This window comes from Chlamydotis macqueenii, chromosome 23 (assembly GCF_036417535.1).
Source record: "Chlamydotis macqueenii isolate bChlMac1 chromosome 23, bChlMac1.mat, whole genome shotgun sequence".
NCBI classification, from domain to species: domain Eukaryota; kingdom Metazoa; phylum Chordata; class Aves; order Otidiformes; family Otididae; genus Chlamydotis; species Chlamydotis macqueenii.
In genome coordinates this window covers 3,827,996-3,845,551 of record NC_141578.1, presented here as the reverse complement: position 1 = coordinate 3,845,551, position 17,556 = coordinate 3,827,996, and the positions used below count along the sequence as shown (strand labels likewise).

Genomic DNA, 17,556 nt, shown 5'->3' with positions numbered 1-17,556 from the left:
TGCCGCTCAGCCATGAAACCTATTTTTAGTGGTGAGCTGAAGGCGGTCAGAGCCCGGTCTAGTGCAAGTGCATGGAGGGGAGGAGGATGGCAGCCTTCCTCCACCCCAGGCGTGGCAGGGAGGACTCGGGGTGGCGGGTCAGGGCTTTTCGCCCTCCCCCTGGCCTGGCTGCCTGGGCTGAGCCCCGGTGCAGGGATCCGGGAGGGGGATGCACATCGCTGCCCACCCCAGGATGGATGGGACCGGGGCCCCATTGGTGCTCGGCGGGAGCTTTTCCATGGGCTCCGGCTGAGGCTCTGCTCCAAACCATTTGCATCCTTGGAAAGGAGGGACAGAGGCGCTGGCCTTCCCCAGCCTGGCCTCACTTGTGGTGCTAATTAGGGAGGTTGGAGCTGGCAGGGCTGCGCTCCCCACCAGCCGCAGTAACGAGCGCTGCTGGAGTTGCTTAATGGGGAACAGATTCCCCCAGTACGAGAGGGCCCTGCGGGCTGGCCGCGCCCTGCGTGCTTGTGAACTGGGATGAGAAGGGGGTGGCACGCACCCTAAGCCCCCAGCTCTCCATCACCTGCTCCCCGTCTTTGCTCCAGCATCAAGCACCCTTCCAGCGCAGCTCCCAAGGGACCGGGTCCCCATGCAGCTTAAAGCTCACGGGCAAGGCGGAGCAGGGAGGTGGGGAGTGGAGCCCAGCTCTTCACGGAGCATGATGTACTGCTGAATGTATGTGAAATTCACGCCTACGAATGTACTTCAGTGATGGCTGCCTTCGAAAAATGCAAATAAAATAGCAGTTGCCAGCACAGCTCAGCCCTGCAGAGCGATGCTCTGAAAACCCACCCCTGGAGAGGTCCCACCTTCTCCACCAGCTCCATCGGCGGGGACAAAGCCGGATTTTTTTTCAGCCCCCTGCTCCAAGCCTGGGGCACATTCCCTGCCCTGAGCAGTGCTGGCTGCTCTGCTCACATGTTCAGCACTCCTGAAAATCACAGAGATGGTGCTGGGGTGTGGGAATGAGGGACCAGAGCAACCCAAGTCCCTGCAAAGGGCTGGAAAAGCAAAGCTCAAGCCTTTCTCTGGATACAGGCTAGTGCCAGCCATCCACCTCACAAACCATCAGGGAAGGCAGGAGTTAAACCCTCCTGCCTGGGAATTAATTAACAACAGATGTGCTCAGTTTTAACTAATTACTCTCCTGCCAGCACTTGGTTTTTATGGTTCTCTCGGAGCTGGGAGCCGTAGCGCTGGGCTGTGCTGGGCACGCCGGGCTCGCCTGCCCTCTTTCCCTGGCCCCTCACTTGGTGGCTTAAGTGAAAAAGTTCAAGGACGTCAGCTAAAAATTCGGTAAATGGTCCTGTTGCCTAAAATAGCCTTGCTCCGTGGCTGCGGATTTTAAAGCACGGACCCAGCTGGCCGTCGGCGCTGCTTGGCCGATAACCTCTGCTGGCTATTTATTAGGGGTGGGCCGGGGGATGTATTAATGATGGGAGCTAATTGCAAATAGACTGCCAGGGCCGTGCGCTGCCGGGGCCGTGTGTCCCACGCTGAGCATGTCTAGCGATGCCGCCAGCGTCCACCAATCTTTACGACTCAAGGGTTGGAAACTACGCAGGAGCCGTGGTGGGCAGGTGAGAGACCCTTCTGCTTCAGGGCTGGCTCACCCCACTGCCCTGAGGTTTCTGGGCACCCTCTTCCTCCCCGTGCTGCAGGAGGATGCTGGTCGGCATGAGCCCCGCATCCTTGGACGCGCCCCTGCTCCTTCGGTGGGGGACCGCTTTCAGCAGCCCGAGCTATTTCTGTCTGCAGGCACGATCAATAAAGCAAGAGAGAGAATTTTTATTTTCCACTCCAACTACTTTCTTCGTCCTGTTTCCTCCCAGTTCACACGGCAGGCTGGGGAGCGCTCCAGCAAGGAGGCCCACAAAGCCATCTCCTCCTCTTCCTCGCTGCCGGTGCAATCCCCAGCCCCAGCCCCGTGCCCATCCCTTCTAACTCACTGCAAGCAAAGGGGGGGCAGGTTTTGCTGGGTGGGGGAGCTGTGTGTGTGGGAGAAAGTCATTGCACACGTGCGTGCGTGCACACACACATATGAGAAAACACTTTCAGAGCCAAAGGGGGAAAAAAAAAATAAAAAAGTAGGTCTTTGGAAGAGACAGCAGCTCATGCAATCCCAGGTTCTGCCGGGCTGCCTCCGCACAGCGCGGCGATGGGGGGACGGGCAGAGGGGAGCCGACTGCAGTCTATTAAACGTCCTTTGAGAACCTGCCAGGCTGACAACAGCTGGAAGGAATTAACATCGCAGGTCCATCGCAGCTCCTCTCCTCGCTTTCGCCCTTCCCCAAAAAACAGTTTGAGGCCACAGGCCCAGCAGCATCACTTTTTCCCACTCCTTGGCGTCTGACAGTATCTGGTCCGAGTTGATTTTTCCTTTGATCCTGAACCTGCCAGAAGCGTGAGCATCTGCTGAAGGAAAAATCCCGGAGCCTGCACCGGCACGAGCACCCGGTTTGGGTCCCTCGTGTCCTAGAGGGCTGGGACCAAGGTGGGGGTGTCACAAGGGGGCTTCAAGCCATCTCTCACGCCTCTCAGCATCCTGCGTAGGAGACAGCAACGTCAAGGAAGGACAAAAATACCCAGGCTGCCAACTGCTGCCACTCAGGATGCCCTACGTGCATGGAGCATGCAGGAAAGAGTTTGTTGGCCGGTGAAAACCCACCGGCTGCCAACGAGCCCGTGTTTGGTGTGGCTTTGGCCTGTCCTCACACTGTGCGTTCACCCATGCCGGAGGGGAGCCATGGGGACGTCTGTCCCCTGATTACGGGGACCCACATCCTGGTGAGGGGGTGCTGCCAGCCCGGCACCCCAGCCCCTCGGCTCCGAGCTTGGAAGGAGCCGGGTCAGGGGAGCGGGGTGGGACGGCTCCGTGCTGCTGTCGCCAGCAGAGATTACATAGAAAGTTATCGTGTCTCCAGGGAAGGGGGTGCAGAAGCTGTCTGAGCGCGGCGATAGCTGAAGCGGCGCAGAATTGGCAGATGCCGGAGGGTCTCGCTGCCAAACGGCAATCTGCCTGGAAGCGCCGGCTCCTCCAGCCAGCCTTGGAGGCTGGGACCCAAAGCGGAGGCCGTACAGCCCCACGTTCTGCCTTGCTACCAAGTTGGAGAAGGAAAAATACAGAAACACGTACGTTAACCCTCTCCTGGGCGCCTGGGGAGGAGCGGAGAGAAGCTGAGCCCCTCAACCTTATGCACTGCCAGAGACCTGGGCAAAGAGGGTAGGGGAGGACTTTGCCCCCCAAAAACACCGAGACCCTGAGGGACACAACAAGGGACAAAGCCAGGATGTGCAGGACAGCTGGACCCGCGGCCCCGGGGTCACATACACGTGTATACCCATAGGCACATCTACCCAGGGACCGCCGCCCGATTTAATGCCGCCCCTTCAGCCTCTGCCCAAGGGCAGAGAAAGAAGGTTGATGTCCAGATGTAGGAGAGCTGGGCAGACACACAAACTCGCCCCGACGGGTATGCTGCCTCGCTCACCACATCCTGGGGCTCAGCATCCCCACGGGCTCTATCCGCAGGGAACTCTGGTGCCAGGGCTCAGGACAGAGCAGGTTGATCGGGTCACGCAGGCAGCAGATGATTTTTCCAGCATCAGAGAGGTCAGGAAAACAAGAGGGAGAAACAACCGCTTCAGAGGGGTTGGTGGTGGGCTCGCTGTGGGGTCCAGTCCTTCCACCATGGACACCTGGAAAGGCATGGCCGCACCGGGCTTGGGCCCGGGAAGGTCGGATCCCGGCCCGGCAGCACTCTGCTTTCATACATCGCCATTACCAGGGCTCATTACCTCCACTTACCAGCCCCAAACCGGGTCCTCTGTGCGTGCAGAGCAGGGACCTGAACCAGGAAAACTAAAATTGAGCGACTTTATTTTTGTTTTAACGACATCCCTTATGCCTTCGACACCTTAACATACACCTTGTTTAATCTACGGAGCTGATATGAACCCCAGCACCTCAAGCATCTCCTTTTTTTTTCCAGCTGCAGCCATGGCACGAGCAGCTTCCGAGCGTCACCTCGTCCCTCTTGGCCACGCGACGCCGAGGCACAGGGCTACCTGCCTCGCAGAGCCTCTGCCACGCGGCTCGTTCAGGAAGAGGTGCCTCATAAACCCAAACAGTGATTTCCTGCTGCAGTCGGTGGGAGTTGTTTTCTTTCAAAAACGCAGCTGAAACCGGAGAGGAGATGGAGTTCGCTTAAATATCTGGGAGCTGGGGAGCTTGCGGCGTGTGAGACAGCGCCGGCAGCCAACACACACACACACATACGCACATGCGCTCGCCGGGGATGCCAACATTTGAAAGCCATTAACGGGAATATTTTGGGAAGGGAAAATTCAGCCCTACCTTTAACCCTCCACAGAAACACGCCGCACGGCCCCGGTGAGTTATAGAGTGAAAGAAGTGGCACCGTTTCTCTTTTAAGACCAAAGCGCTCGCCCCTGCCGAGCAGGGAAAGTTGGCAAGCGCTGCGCGCACGTGCGCGACGGGGCGAACAGCCCTTCGCCTCCCACGCGTTAATTCGCCGCTATTTACGTGCCGGGCCTCGCACGGGCTCCTGCTCACACCCAGCCTGCTTCCCCTGTGTGCACGGATGTGGCAGTGGCGTTTGGAGCTGACCTGAGCACTCCTATTTCCACTATATATATATTTTTTTTTTAATATATACGTGTGTTTGTACTATATAGTCTGACTGTGTATATATATATATGTATACAGAAACATATATATGTATGTGTTTATCTATAGACACACATACCTACATACACACACATTTTTATGCATTTATTTTTTTGTGTGTTTGTTTTTCTATGCCCACCCCAGCGGTACACTCCGCATTATCTTGTTGTTGCAGGCCCCGTCCCGCCCGCGGGCTCTGGGTTTCGTTTGCCTGTGGGTGGGTTCCCCCATCCCTCGGGATGCCCCGTGCTGGGGCTGGGTTTCCCGTGGAAAGCTGAACCTCCCCGCCCGATTGCCAGGGCTCGGCAATCCCCTCAGCGATCCGGGAGCCATCCCCTGTGCCGCCATTTGCTGTTAATTGTTTAATTATTTGCTGGCACTGCTGGTGCTGGAGGGATGCTGGTGGCTCTCAACAGGTCAAAGCTCCGTTTCCACCCAAACCCCACTGATTTCCAAGCTCGTTAGTGTCTGAGCCTGCTCCCGGCGATGGGTGATGAAGGATTTCTTAATTTTAGGCTTGAGAGTGCACTGAGTTCTCAGCCTTGCCAGGTCTCTGTCCCTTGGTCTCTCTACCTGCCTCCTCAGCCCCGCTGCAAAGGGGAGATACACATCTAACGCGTCTGGCTTGGTTATTTCACTCAGGATTTGGGCAACATGGAAGGAACTCTCCCAACATTCGCTGTGCTGAGCACGAAGCCCCTCAGCTCAGCTGGGACGCGGAGGCCCAGCCGCGCTGGCGATTACCCCTGCGCTTCCTTCCAGCCACCTTTCATCTCCCTGCGATAAAGCCAATCCCAGTGGTTACCCCAGCGCCGCTGCCTTGCTGGTTGCGCTCAGCCTCCTCCCGCCCCAGCCGGGGAGCCGCTCTCCCCTCGCCGCGCGTCAGCCGGGCAGCGAAGCCGCTCGGAAATGGTTTCCAGATGTCGCAAGCGACCGGCTCCCTCCCGCAGCCCGCTGAGGAGATGGGGCGAGCAAGCGCGGGGTGCGTTTCCCCGAGTCCCCCTGCCTCCAAGCCTGAGAGCAGCACCTGCCCCTCGCACCCGGCTCGGCCGCACTCGGCGACGGAAGTTTGGCGTTTCGGGCAGCCCGGTAGCCGCCGGAGCACACCGCAGCACCTTTCGACACCAGATTGCCCAAGGTGTGAAGTTCTTTGAATGTTCCCACCTGGTTAATCCAAAATTGTGGAGATTTAAGGCAATTTTATTGGCATGATGCTGCCCTCTAGTGAAGGGATGACTGGCCATCCCAGTCTCCCGATCACTGGGCCCAGTTGCCTGACAGACAGTGGCCAGTCCTCCAGGCTCTGGTTAGCTCCTCATGGGGACAAACCAAGACACGAGCATCCCATTTTTATTGCAGAAGTGCTCGGCCTCTGCCCCTCTTAGTGACACCCAAGCACACCCAGTGCACTGGCAAAGATTTCACTCCACTCGATCTGACGCAGTTTCTAGTCTAAAAGCACCAAGCCAAAAAATAAATCATTATAAGAGAGATTAAAAGAGATGTCGGAGGCCGCGTTGGCAGCAAAAGTTCTGGTCGGCTCCAAAACCTGCCCTGTCTCCGCTGCAGCAGCGACACCCTGGAAAACGGGGTCCTCTGGGCTGCTTTGGTGCGAGGTGGGCTTCGCTGCCCAGCCCTGGGCTGGGGAGCAGCCAGGTGCCCGGTATTGGCGAGGGGTGATGGCGATGGAGGAAGAAACCTCCCATCACCTGGCAAGGGGCGGCGATGGGGAACCAGCTGCCCGGGGGCTGGGGTACAAAAGGCTCTCGGCAAGGCAAGGCTTGCTTTGCTGGGACCAGTGGGACAGGCTCTGTGGTGAGCGGCCGAGGTAAGCGTGAGCTCTGCTTTCGGGGGTAAAAAGCGGGGGAAGGTGGTTGGGGTGACCCCAGGCTGGCCATGGGAAGGTGGAGAAGCCGGTTTCCTCCAGGCACCAGCTCACCCTCCCTTCGTGCGGGGTTGTGCGGGCTGTGCTGAAGAGGCAGCTGGTTTCTGTGATTTTTGGGGGTTCAATCCTCCTGTTTCTTCCTAATGCTTTCTGCCCTGAAGTCCTGAAGCTTTTTTTTTTTTTTGTACTAAGCAGATGGGTTTTGCTCTTCTCCAAGCTCTAGGGCTCGCCTGTAGCATCTGAGATTAAAACAAGTTGTTTTCTGGAGGTTGTGTTGGGGCTTGGTAACAGCCAGGTTCCTTCGGTGGCTTCTGCTCTTCCCTGAAAAACTGTAGCCTCTGGAAAAGCCAGAGGTTCCCAGCTGCCTCTCGCAGCCCTGCCATGGGTTGTTTTGCCCAGCTAGCTTGATCCCAGGGTTATTGCCAAAGCAATAGACCTCTAGGGCCCCGCTAACCCGGCTGGTGTGAAGGACCACACCAGCTCCTCACAAACCCCCAGCGCAGCATTCTCCATCCCCACGTCTCGTACCAAAGAGCCGTCCCACGGTGACCAGCTTTAAAGCAGGATATCATCTGCCTGTGGGTGCCACAGCCTCCTCAGGGGTCTCCTCCCAGCTGGACACCGGTGACAGAAGTGAAATTGGGGGTGGTGGTGCCCTGCTTTCTACTTTTTCCCCTTGGGGACAGTGTTGCTGAGGCACAGGCTGGGTTTTCCAACTTTCCTCTTGTGTAGCTTTTAGACAGCACGAGGCAGCCTCTGCTAACTCATATGAAATGGAAAAAAGCAATTGTCCAGCGCAGAAATCTGCTCTGCGGCAGCACCCAAACCCCTCGCTCAGCCTCTGCACCCCCTTTTTTGGGGGCTATTGCAGAACATTCACCAGTACCTGCATGCAATGCCCAGCAGCAGTTTCATCTCCCGGTGTTTGACTTGCAGCAGCTGACGATGAGGTTTGAGGAAGGAAAAGACCATCTGCAGGCTCCCTGGCCGGCATGGAGGTGGTCCGGTGTGGGAGGTAAGGGCAGGCTCCCTGGGGTCAGTGCTTGCTGCTCTCCTGCCCTGAGCTGCTGGGCTCTGGGTGGAGTAGACTGGGATCCCTCCAGTAGCTTAGGGAGCAGAGGATCAGCCCCTGAAACTGGAAAAGAAAGAGAAAACTGTCACCAGGATGCACAGTGCACTTGGCCAGCCCGGTGGCACCAGGCGTCACGGAGGGTGAAGCCTTGGCAGTGGCAACAAGCATCGTGAAGGAAGACAGGAGCTGCTGGCCCTGATGGACATCTCCAGCTCCTGGATTCTCATCTGCTCCTAAATGCTTCAGAGGAGGGAACCGGGCTCACCTGCTTTGCTGCCCACAGACCCAGCCCAACCCTGACCTGTGTGAGCCTGAAGCACAGAGTCATTCATCCTTCCCAAACCTCTCCCTTTTCCCTGCCAGATGTTGGGATGTTCCCAGCTGCACAAACACAAGACCAAACTAAATATGCTGGTGGGACATAAACCTGTGTGCACAGGGGGTTGAGGGACTTCTGTGGTTGTTCAGCCTGGAGAAGAGAAGGCTCTGGGGACATCTTCTAGCAGCCTTCCAGCACCTGAAGTGCCTACCAGAAAGTTGGGGAGGGACTTTCTGAAAATAGCAATAGGACAAGGGGTGATGGCTTTAAACTGGAAGAGGGTAGGTTTAGATGGAATATAAGGAAGAAATTCTTCCCTCTGAGGGTGGTGAGGCTCTGGCCCAGGCTGCCCAGAGAAGCTGTGGATGCCCCGTCCCTGGAAGCGTTCAAGGCCGGGTTGGATGGGGCTGTGAGCGACCTGGTCCATGGAAGGTGTCCCAGCCCAGGGCAGGGGGCTGGAACTGGATGAGCTTTGAGGTCCCTTCCCACCCAAACCGTTCTACAATGATTCTATTCCATAGCTGTCCCACCTGGAGATGTTTTGGGTTTTTTTTAAGTAACCTGGGCTTCTAGTGCCAGCCTTGCTAGGGGACACAATGGAAGATGCGAGTGGCTGACCAGAAACCCCAGAACCCACATAATTTCTAACCTGTGATAGGGAAACAGGCAATCATTGCACGTGCTCTGCTCTTCAGCAAATCCCTTCTGCTTTTAGCCCACCAGACTCATCCAGGCAGGGGGTGGCAGGTTCTCAGAGCCAGGGTGGCATCTTCTGTCGGCACACGTGTTCCAGAAATCCCGAGGCTCCAGGGAAAGGGGAGGGATGCATAAAAGTTGGCCGTTAGTTGGTACCAGCCTTGAGGACTTTGTCTCCCTGTAGAAGAGCGTGGAGGTGTGGAGCAATGTAAGATGAAAAAGAAAAAAAAAAAAAATCTATATCAGGTTCTTCTTTTGCCAGTATCTCCAAGTATAAAAGAAAAACCTTGTCCCTTTGTCCCCTCACTTGCCCTCTACAGATGCACATGCAAAATCTAATTAAAATTTAGCAGAAGAGGAAAAAAAAAATGACACAGGGTTTTTAGCTTTAAAAAAAAGAGAGAGAAAGAAAGAAGATCCTTAACAAAGGCCATAATATTAACAGGGCTGATTCGTCAGCCGCTACCTGATAATATAGAGTTGAGCGAGCTTTATTAACGTTGGAAGCCTTGGCTCTTTGTTAATTACAGGCTTTGCTAATGATTTGGAATATTGGCTGGTTCTGGGGGATGTTGATGAATAGAGACCTCGCCAAGATTTATTCCTAATTATCTCATTTGTCTCCCTCCATTACTTTTTATGGCTGAAATTTATGGAGCTATTACCAGGGACCTCACCACAGCTCCGAGATGATTTGGGAGAAGAGAGATGTTTAATAATAATAACAATAATAATAATAATAAAAAGCTAGATTAATAGGAAACCGATTACAAGGCAGCGGGTGGCGGGGGCCATTCTTGGGTGACCCGAAGGCGAGCGGTCCCCGATGCTCCCCTCCAGCCGGTCCCCGGGTGGGAGCGGTGTCCTTGCCCAGCAGCTGAACGTCTGGAGATGCTGAAGGAGCCCTTGGGAAATTCCTTCTGGCACCTCAAAGAGTTGGGGAACTCCTTTTGGAGGAGACGGCGGAAATCCAGCAGGTTTCTCATGTGTGGCTTCTCCCTGCAGCCGTCCCCGTCCAGGTCTCCTCCCTCCCCTCCGGATGGTGCTGCCGATGATCCACGGTGATGCTCAGGCTCCTGCTGCAACTCAAGAGCTGAAGTTACTGACAACACCAAAACCCCCACAGCACCTTGGGGATGCTCATCTAACCCCCAGTGTCCCCATTTCCCTGCTCATCCCACCAAAACAATTCAGCGCTTTAACATCCGACACCATCCCAGCTCCGATGCTGAGCCCACCACCCTTTAATTATCATGCAAAGCGATTATTTTCCTCAGCTGCGCCGGGAACTCGTTCTCTCCCAAAGTCTCCCAGTAAACATTTTCCCAGTACTATCAAATTTGCCACACAAAGGAGAGCCGGTGCTGCGGCTTATCTCCGCAGAGTATTATCCCCGTATCTTCCAGCGTGTAAACCTACTCTCGTCCCGATAAGAGGCCTCACACAAAAGATCAAAGGCAGCAAGACTCTTACGGAGAGGAGGGTTTTCTGTTTTTTTTTTTTTTTTTCTTTTTTTTTTTTAGTGGTGCTATAAATTTGCAGATCTAGAAAAAGCTGCGTTCCCACCCAGTAACACAGATTAAAATAGTTACCCACAGCTGGTTTTGTTAGCCAAGAGGGGAAAATAATTAAAAAAAAAAAAATAAAAATAGCATTAGTGATCTGGGGAACCCCCAAATTACAGCATCCCTCATGCGGGGTTTGCTGCACAGATGGGGACAGGAGTGTCTCAGCAGCCCATCCCAGGAACGGGACAAGCATGAGCACAGCCACCACACACTCGGATTTTGGGAAAAATAGACAGAATTTCTCATTGAGAAATTACGTCCAAGTAGGATTTGTTGGATTTAAACTCTAGGCGTTTGTCAACCCAAGTCACATCAGTTTCTGAAAAAAGTATAACAAGGAAAAGAAGAAAAAAAATATTAAAATTATTGAAATTTTTTTTTTTCCCCCTTCTTTTGCACCCAGGTGAAAGTTGGTGCAAACGAAAACCATTACTGCCTGGAAGCTAAGGGAGCTCTTTCCTCCTCTGGGCCAGGAGGAAGATGAAGGGAGAGCGATTGCCATGGCTACTTCTGGTTAAAAATACCGAGGCGATGCTCGGGCAGGACAGCGGTGGCGATGGATGGGATGGAACACAGGGCACCCAGCCCTCCTGTCCCGGCACAACCCTGGAGATCTCCACTCAAACCCACGGTCCCACCACCCCACAGACCCCAACAAGCCCCCACGGGACTGAAATGACGCCCAGACCCCTCTGCCCCCCATTCTGTCCTCCGCAGCCAGGTTCTGCCCGCAGCGATGTCGCCCGGCACGAGCTGAGGATCGGGCCCCAAGCGCCCGAGCGAGAGCGGCCCCTTCCCACCCGAGCTGCAGCCCGTCAACACAGATGGCAAAAATCTAAATGTTATGATAAGGTATTTCTCCCAAATTTCCATCTTAATAGAATTATGAGCCTGTAATTACCCTACAAGCCTGAAAACCTGCCGGAATCCCAATTAGGAATCTGAGGACATAATTGGCCCCTAATTAGAAAGATTTGTCAAATGTGAACAATTTTCTCACCTCTTCTTTTTTTTTTTCTCCCTTTTCTTTTCCTGCTCTTCTCCCCCTGGTGAAAATACAGATATTTTCTTTTCCCCTCCGCCTCTTTCCCCATAAACAGGGGGCTGCAATCTCCCAGCTGCACCGCGCTCCGCATCCCACTCCTTGGGCCTTCTTGGGAAAGAGGAACTCCACAGCTGCTGTTAAGCCTTTTTTTTAATTTCCTGGAAAACTGCACTATGAAAAAATAAAAAAAAAAAATTAAAACTTAAAAAGAGGACAGAAGAGACCTGCGAAACCGCAGCCCTGGGGTTCTGACTCTGCTCCCACTGTGAGGATGGGCACTGGTGAGCTGGCAGGGGCAGCAAGGCTGCTCCAATGCAACTTTTGGGGCCAGGAGATGCAGAGAAGTTTGCGGATGCTGGGCGCAGTGTGCCGTGGTCCAGGGCATCACCCCACGGCCGCGATCCCCAGTGGGATTGGAGGGTTTTGAGGAGTGGACTGGTGCGGGAGCTGCGATGAAGCAGCCCTGGTCCCGCACGACAGCAGCATGGCCAAATCCAGAGCAATTCCTCTGCCAAAACCAGTTACTGAGCTTAAACCCAGTGCCAAGCTAATGCTGGCGCAGACCCATGCTGGCTCCTAAGCCCCAAGCCCTGCGATGCCCGTTGAACACACATATAGCCAAGGGACGAAAATCCACCCTGAGAGCAAAGCCACCGCGGTTCCCGCAAGCACCCAGCTGGGTGAGAGCCTGCAGCCACCCCAGGTGCCCATTTCGGGGGGACGAGCCCTCACCCCTGCCAAGCAAGCGGCCAAGTGAAAGCCCAAGGGGGTTTGGGGGTGAGGAGCACCCGTTTAAGGGAAAGCTTTGATGCTCCCATCGCCTGCTGTCCAGCAGGAGAGATGGAGCAAGGCAGGAAAACCGGAAAAACCAAAGGAATAAAGGGAGTAAGTGGACAGAAAAGGAAAAAACCCACCTCTTTCGGGAATGTTAAGTGGCCACAGGGCAGAGGGGTCACACAACACAGCACCAAGCCAAGGGACTGCATCACCCATCCTATGGGACCCCACGGAGGGAGCGGGGAGGACCTGGGGACGACTGACCGAGCCGGTGGAGGGGGGTAAAGTGGTCTGTTGGCACAGTGGGTCAGCCCCCTCCGCAGCCACCCGGTGTCCTGGACGGAGCTGCAGGGACAGGGCTGGTGGGGCTCCATGGGGACATCTCCAGGAGGAGAGCTGGGCCACATCACCAACACCTTGCCATTAACAAACCCCAGCGAGTGCTCCCCACTCACCCCCGCAGCACCTCTCACCCCCACCCCAAACCCCCAGTTGGATCCACACACCATCCCAGTGGGATGCACAACCGCCCTCCTGGGCCAGGTTTCAGAGCCTCCCCCTCCTCTTCCTCCTCCCACCAGAGGCTCTTTAGTTAAAAGCAACAACAGGAGGGGAGAGATGGGGGGGATATGGGGAAGCCTGGTTTTCCTAATTAACAATTAGCACAGAGTGTGCTGCTAATTATGTGGTTCCATGTAATTAAGAAGCTAATTAGTGCAGTGTCAATTAAGATTTAATTAGTACCCTTGTCAAAAATACTTGAAAGCGCAGTTTATATGCGAGTACTTCAATATTTCAATGGTCGTGATCTCCCCGGCTTGGGGAGCGCCTGCTCGCCAGCCCTCGTCGCAGCCCGCGAACAGCTCTCCCGGCTTTATTGACGTTGTCCCTTAAAACACTGCCGCGTGCGTCTCCGTAACAGACACTCCTATTGATTCTGCGAGCAGCCGGTGCTGCCGACGCGGTGGAGCTTTGCTTCCCACCGGGACGAGGCTCGCGTCGGCCACCGGTATCCCCAGGAGCGCACGGGGCGGATGCGAAGCCTCTCTTGCCGGGGCCACGGAGGCAACACCGGCACCCGCAGGACCTCAGCGCGGGGAGCACGAGGCTGTCGGGGTTTTCTTCAGCGTCATCGCTGAGCAGCTCTGGGCAACTCTGCATGGCCCAAGGCCGTGCACAAGCAGCTTCCTTGCCTCCAAGACGCTCCAAAGCTCTCTTAAAAGCAAGCACGCAACACCCACAGCAGTAATACTTTGTGCACCCAAAAGCTTTTATTCTCATAATTGTCCCTCCTATCTCCAAAGTTGATGACAACTTGCCTGTGGGCACATCAGTGCCCGGAGCTACACCTGTGTCCTTCCAGTCCAGAAAATAAAGTAGCTGGATCGCACCGCACGTCCCCAAAGCGACACCTCAGACCGGTGCTGGTCGTGCTGCTTAACGAGTCTGTCCCCAAAGCCACCACTTCTCTGAGCTCCAGACTCTCCTGCCACAAAGATGGGATAGCAAAGGGTCCCAAAAAACCCCTGAGGAGATGAAGGTGGTGGCTGATGGCACAGCAAGAAGGGGACCTGAAGGATGGGGAGAGCCAGGGTGAATAATTTCCACCCATCACCTGTACCAGCAGCATCTCTAGAGTGCAGAGAAAAAAAACCTTCCTCAATCTGAGCTCGGCCCTGGCGAGGCGTCCCACGGCTGCCCACCGTGCTCCTGGCTTGGGATCGCCCAGGAATTTCCCGTGTCAGGAAGGGCGTGGGCCGAGGCAGGAGGAGGAAAGGAAGAAATCTGTCAAGGGCTGTCAAGGCTTCAACAGACACATAAACAAAAAGCCACCTACACAAACAAACCAAGGGAACTCGCTGCCGTTTGTAAATCATCCTCTGCAAACGGCTCGAGGGCTCCCGAGCCCAGCGACGCGAGGAGAAGAGCCAGCCACTCGCTGTTTTACAACTCCAAGGCACGGGGCTGCTCTTGGGGTCCGAGCTCGGATGTGCCGTGACAGCGGCCGGGAAGTGAAACGGCTTCCCAAACTCACAGCCGGCTCCCACGCACCCCCGGGATCCATCCCGTGCCGGGCACTGGAGCTGCCGTTAGTGGCGTTCTCCTCCAGCAAACCCCTGCCCACAGCCCGGGCACTTTCCCGTGCATGAATCCACCCTGAGCACAGACCTCGGGGCTTGCAAACTCCTCCAGAGCCGCAGGGAAGTTGGTTGCCGTGCCCTACCCATGAATTTCACACACCGTGTGCCTGACTCAGTCAGGGACCAGCTTATTGCATCCCAAAGAGCATCCCAGCAGGAGCCCTCTCCCACAGCACACTCGACGGCCCCACCAGCCACACGGACACCTGGGGCTCTGGCATTCTCACCCACTATCCCAGCCCTCGCTGGGTGGGTATCGCCAAGAAACGAACAACGCGCGCACCGACCGGAGGGTTTTACGGTCTCGAGGAGGCTTGGGAGTGAGGTGGTCCGCAGAATAATCTCGCTGGGTGGATAAAACCTTTCGTAAAGTCAGTTTGTGCCTTTTGAAGTGATGCCCAGTCCTCTGAGCACCACAGCTGAGCAAAACCTTGCTCGGGACGTGGCGCTGAGTCCCAAACATACGTGCATGGAGCTGGACTGCAAAACAGCTCCTCGAAACGGCCGCTCCCGAGCGGCTCCTCCTGCCAGGACGGGAAAGCCTGGTCCCGCTTGGCCTGATCCCTGGGCGCAGTTTCCCAGAGCATCTCCGTGCCAGGCTGAGGGACCAGGCTGAGCTGGCGCAGAGCATCCCTGGGAGATGGACCGTTTCCCCACCGCACCGGAGGGTTCCGCTCCTGCCCGGGTGACAGCAGCTGGTTTTACCCCGCAGGGAGGAACAGGGGCAGATCTCTCGCCTCGACACTAATTATCTCTCTGCGGGAAGCTTTCAGCTCTACATCGAACAGCGGAAAAACCCCGAGGGACTGAAATAGGGTTGGGACAATCCCCAGGGTAACCCCACAGAAGAAACCAGCCGAGAAGAAAGGAAGCAGAAACCAAGACAGTCAGAGTCAAGTAGCTGGTGGGCTCTCAGTGCCAGCCATGGGAGGCAACCCCCAGTTTGTCCCCCAGAGCCAGGACCTCGCATCCTGGGATGGCGAGGACGGACCCCGCCTCTCCCCACGGGTGTGAGCAGGGATGTCCCACGCGCTCGGGTCCAACACGTCTTTGCCGTCCCAGCCCGGGCACGTGGCTGCAGCCCCGGCTCCGATGCCGCAGAGGGGGGACGCGTGGATTTATCACCTCGTTTTAAAGGGGAGAAAAGGAGATGGGGACACGGAGCGGCTCATCCTCAACGCAGCCGCAGCAAAGCCACTGCTCCGGAGCCGGATGGACGAGGAGGCCGGGGAGCACGGAGGAAGCACGGGAGGTGCTGGGGATTTTTTTTTTTTTTTTTGCCCCCCTCTTCCCTCCTCCCTGCCTTGCACACGGCTGAGCCGCCTGCTCTCCCACAACGGCTGCCAAAATACAGCGAGACAGGGTATAATTACAGACACTTACTGCGGCCATTACACCACCAGCGCGGTCTGCGCAAAGTGACACACGACCCGTCAACTCCTTATTCACGCCATTAAGGGGACTCATTAGCATCTTCGCTCAGAAGCAAAATTACCCTCACTGCTCATTTCAAGATGTCATAAATTTTAATTTAGGACCCAAAGATAGCACAATGGGAGCGAGCTGGCTCTCTCCGGCAGTCGCTGGCTGGCTGAGGGAGGTGGAGGTGGTGGGAGGGAGGTGGTTGGCGTTGGAGGGGGGAGGAAAGAGAAATGAAAGGGTTGGTTTGATAAAAGATGGTGGAGTTTTAAGGAGAGATGGGGAAGGAAGGAAGAGAAGACGTGCCCAAAGGCCTGGCAAGTGCTCTGCCCCATTGGAGGCAGCGGAGGAGGAGGGATGAACGCTTCCCCGGAGGAACAGGGCAGGGCGGGATCCTGCCAGGGCACAGCACACAGCAGAGCCCGAGTTTTGAGCCACCAGCACAGCCCAGCATCACAACTCGGTCCTTCCACATCCCCTTCCCCAGGGGACAGCCCCGACACAGCAGCATCACCCAGGGCTCCGCACTGGCCGGGTTCTGCCAGGAGATCCCCGCTGCCCAGAGAGACGCCGAGCAGAGGGCTCCAGCCCCGGCTCGCGGGATGGGAAGCAGAGACCGGAGGGACAGAAGCCCAGGGATGCGATGCTGCAGTCACAGAGAGCAAATCCGTGCGTGAGGATGCTCCTCAAGCCCGTGACGCACGCTTTGCTTTAGAAGCACGTTAACGCTAGATGCAAACTGTCCCAGGCCGTCCCATTACCACCACTCCGTACGTCACCAGCCGAGCGGCGAGAGGAGCAGCGGCAGCGCTGAATCCACGGGGCTCCACGCAGCCACCAGACCCCACGTCACCCTCCCAGCTGCCCACCTTCACACCTACCCCACCTGGACCTGCTGGGCCGGGACGTTCGCAGACCGTGGCTGAGTGGGCGAGTGGAAACGTGCCGCAGCCCCCCAGGAAAAGGTTGCTTTTATTCTAGAGTTAAAAAGTCGCTATTGGAACCACATCTGCACGGGGTAGATTGTAGAAAAACTTTTGCAGAAGACCTTTCAGCCCATCTCTCCCGCAGCCAAGCCCTGCTAACCCCCCTGCTGGGTTTTTTGGTACCCTACCCATGCCAAGAGATGCCCCTGCGGGGCGGCCACGGGCACCCACCCCTCCCACCCCAGCCCACGGGTGCTCGCTGAAACCTTCTCCCCTCTTCCCAGCAAACTCCGCCAGAACCAAATACAATTACAAATCTCTTAAACTTTACCAGCTACCAGGCTCCATGATTAATGAGTTCAAACGGCCACATCTTTAAAAAACAGAGTGGGGGAAGAATTAGAAGAAAAGCAGCTCCAATTACAGGCGGCCAAGGGACTCTGGCCCACTCCCATGCTAGAAGAACATATATCCAGAAAGGTTATGTTAATTTTTAATGTACAAGACTGTAATTAATTTCTAGGGCTGGCTGGATTAGCAGAGAGTGTAAATTCCAGCCTCAGCTCGGGCTGCAGATAAACCAACACCGCTGAGGGCCGGGGCCGCAGGGCTCCGCGGGGCTGGGAGCAGCGGCGTGCCAGGGCCACGGTGACTCCCGGGGACCCCAGCTCCCCAAAACCAGACCCTGGCAGGAACCCCTCTGCCAGCCCTGCGGCACGGTGCTGGCGGCACCAGGGATGGGGTTCCCACAGAAGGTCCGGCCACCTCCGCGCCGTGTCTGGCATTTGAGATGCTAAAGCAAACAGAGCCGCTCGGGAAAGGTAAAAATACAAAATAATCCCTCCGACGGCCTTCGGAGAGACTGCAGGGAAAGGGTCTGGGCCCGGCAAGCAGGGATCATGTGGCCTGGAAATACAGTAAGTTTTTAAAGGAAAGAAAAGGCTCCATTATTCTCCCATTAAACTGCCCCCCTCTC

General features: G+C 56.0%; 1 protein-coding gene across 4 annotated transcripts; it reads right to left on the bottom strand.

Moving 5' to 3' along the window:
* Nucleotides 1-1,810: 1,810 nt before the first annotated feature.
* LOC147597987 (uncharacterized) lies at nt 1,811-14,615 on the bottom strand. Of its 4 annotated transcripts, XM_086765892.1 has the most exons (7): nt 14,463-14,615; nt 9,476-9,783; nt 8,658-8,882; nt 7,504-7,752; nt 3,851-3,890; nt 3,534-3,741; nt 1,811-2,587 (listed from the first exon to the last, which is right to left on the bottom strand). In XM_086765892.1, the coding sequence occupies exons 4-7, from the start codon at nt 7,609-7,611 to the stop codon at nt 2,518-2,520; spliced, it is 426 nt and encodes a 141-aa protein (XP_086622018.1). In that variant the 5' UTR covers nt 7,612-7,752; nt 8,658-8,882; nt 9,476-9,783; nt 14,463-14,615; the 3' UTR covers nt 1,811-2,517. The 4 variants fall into 4 exon arrangements, 2 of the variants coding, with proteins under 2 accessions (XP_086622018.1, XP_086622017.1); XM_086765891.1 differs by lacking the exon at nt 14,463-14,615 and having other exon boundaries at nt 9,476-10,863; XR_015261007.1 differs by lacking the exons at nt 1,811-2,587; nt 3,534-3,741; nt 3,851-3,890; nt 14,463-14,615 and adding an exon at nt 3,932-6,184 and having other exon boundaries at nt 7,146-7,752; nt 9,476-10,863.
* Between the last annotated feature and the right edge of the window lie 2,941 nt (nt 14,616-17,556).

Excerpts from the sequence above, each read along its gene's own strand:
- LOC147597987 (XM_086765892.1), bottom strand. The coding sequence starts at position 7,611 with ATGCCGGCCAGGGAGCCTGCAGATGGTCTTTTCCTTCCTCAAACCTCA. Across the intron at positions 3,742-3,850 it reads GAGGACCCGGTTTGGGGCTG|GTGTCCATGGTGGAAGGACT; the intron begins GTAAGTGGAGGT and ends ATGCCTTTCCAG. Across the intron at positions 2,588-3,533 it reads ATGCTGAGCCCCAGGATGTG|GATGCTGAGAGGCGTGAGAG; the intron begins GTGAGCGAGGCA and ends TCTCCTACGCAG.